The 1059-nt window shown below is 36.5% G+C and overlaps 1 protein-coding gene across 1 annotated transcript in view; it reads left to right on the top strand.

Moving 5' to 3' along the window:
* The window catches only part of LOC116686531 (troponin I, fast skeletal muscle-like), an 11445-nt gene that overhangs the window by 7696 nt on the left and 2690 nt on the right, over positions 1-1059 (top strand). The window contains 1 exon segment of the mRNA XM_032511548.1: positions 339-428. Coding sequence (XP_032367439.1) covers positions 339-428 — 90 coding nt within the window.

Consider the following 1059-nt stretch of genomic DNA (forward strand, 5'->3'; position numbering starts at 1 on the left):
GCAAAAGTGTTGAAAAAAAGGATAAAAATGTAAGAAAGTGTTGATTTTCAATTTTGACGGGAAGACAGCACGAGGGATAGAACTTGTCTAGAAAAGTCTCAAATTTGACTTGGTGAAAGCTGCAGACACCTCTGTGGTCTTCCCGTCAAAATTGAAAATCAACACTTTTGTTGAGATTTTTATTGATTTTTGAATGTTTGTCACTTTTTGGGACGTTTCTTTTTTGTACAAGAAATAGTTTTTTTATTAAATTAAGGCGATGGGAATTTATTTGAGAGTCTTTGGTCCACCGTGCGTCGTCTTGTCAGATTTGAGTGTTTTCTGATGTTTGTGTTCAGGAGCTGTGCAGAGAGATCCACCACAAGATCGAAGTGATCGACGAGGAGCGGTACGACCTGGACCTGAAAGTCAACAAGAGCAACAAGGAGGTAGATGAAATCTCTCGGTCAAACTCACGTAACTTTAACTAATAATCTGTCCAAGAGATTGGGATCTTTCAAGAAAATGATCAGGTGTGTCCACGAGTCCTTAGACACTCGACAGATCTGTAAAATGGACTTTCTCCGTAAAAGAAATCGTAAAATCAAATCTTGTGTTTTCCAAAGATTTTCTCAGAAGTTTCTTGGAAATGAATCATTTAACATGGAAAACAAGTATAAAAAAGAATTAACCCTTGTATAGTATTCGGGTCAAATTGACCCATTTCAAATTTTTACAAGAAGAAAAATGGAACAAGTTCCATGTTTTTTCTACCTCTAATCAGCGTCTTTCCTTATTTCCTGGGTTGATAAACATATTTCTGGACTCGACATTATCTGGATATGACACTTATGTTGCCATAGTGATTTTTAACATGTATTTAACTTATGATAAAACCCCCTTCCATGTTTTAATGTGTGCTAGTAGAGACTGATGCATTCCCTTAACATAGATGTTATCTCAGCTGTTGGAAACTGAGATAAAGACAATATTTGGTTATAGATTAGGAAGTAAACGTTTATTTCAGAATTGGTTTTAGAACCCCAAATAAGTCCCGGGTCAGTTTGACCCGAGGGACCC

This window comes from Etheostoma spectabile, unplaced genomic scaffold (assembly GCF_008692095.1).
Source record: "Etheostoma spectabile isolate EspeVRDwgs_2016 unplaced genomic scaffold, UIUC_Espe_1.0 scaffold383, whole genome shotgun sequence".
Classification (NCBI taxonomy): domain Eukaryota; kingdom Metazoa; phylum Chordata; class Actinopteri; order Perciformes; family Percidae; genus Etheostoma; species Etheostoma spectabile.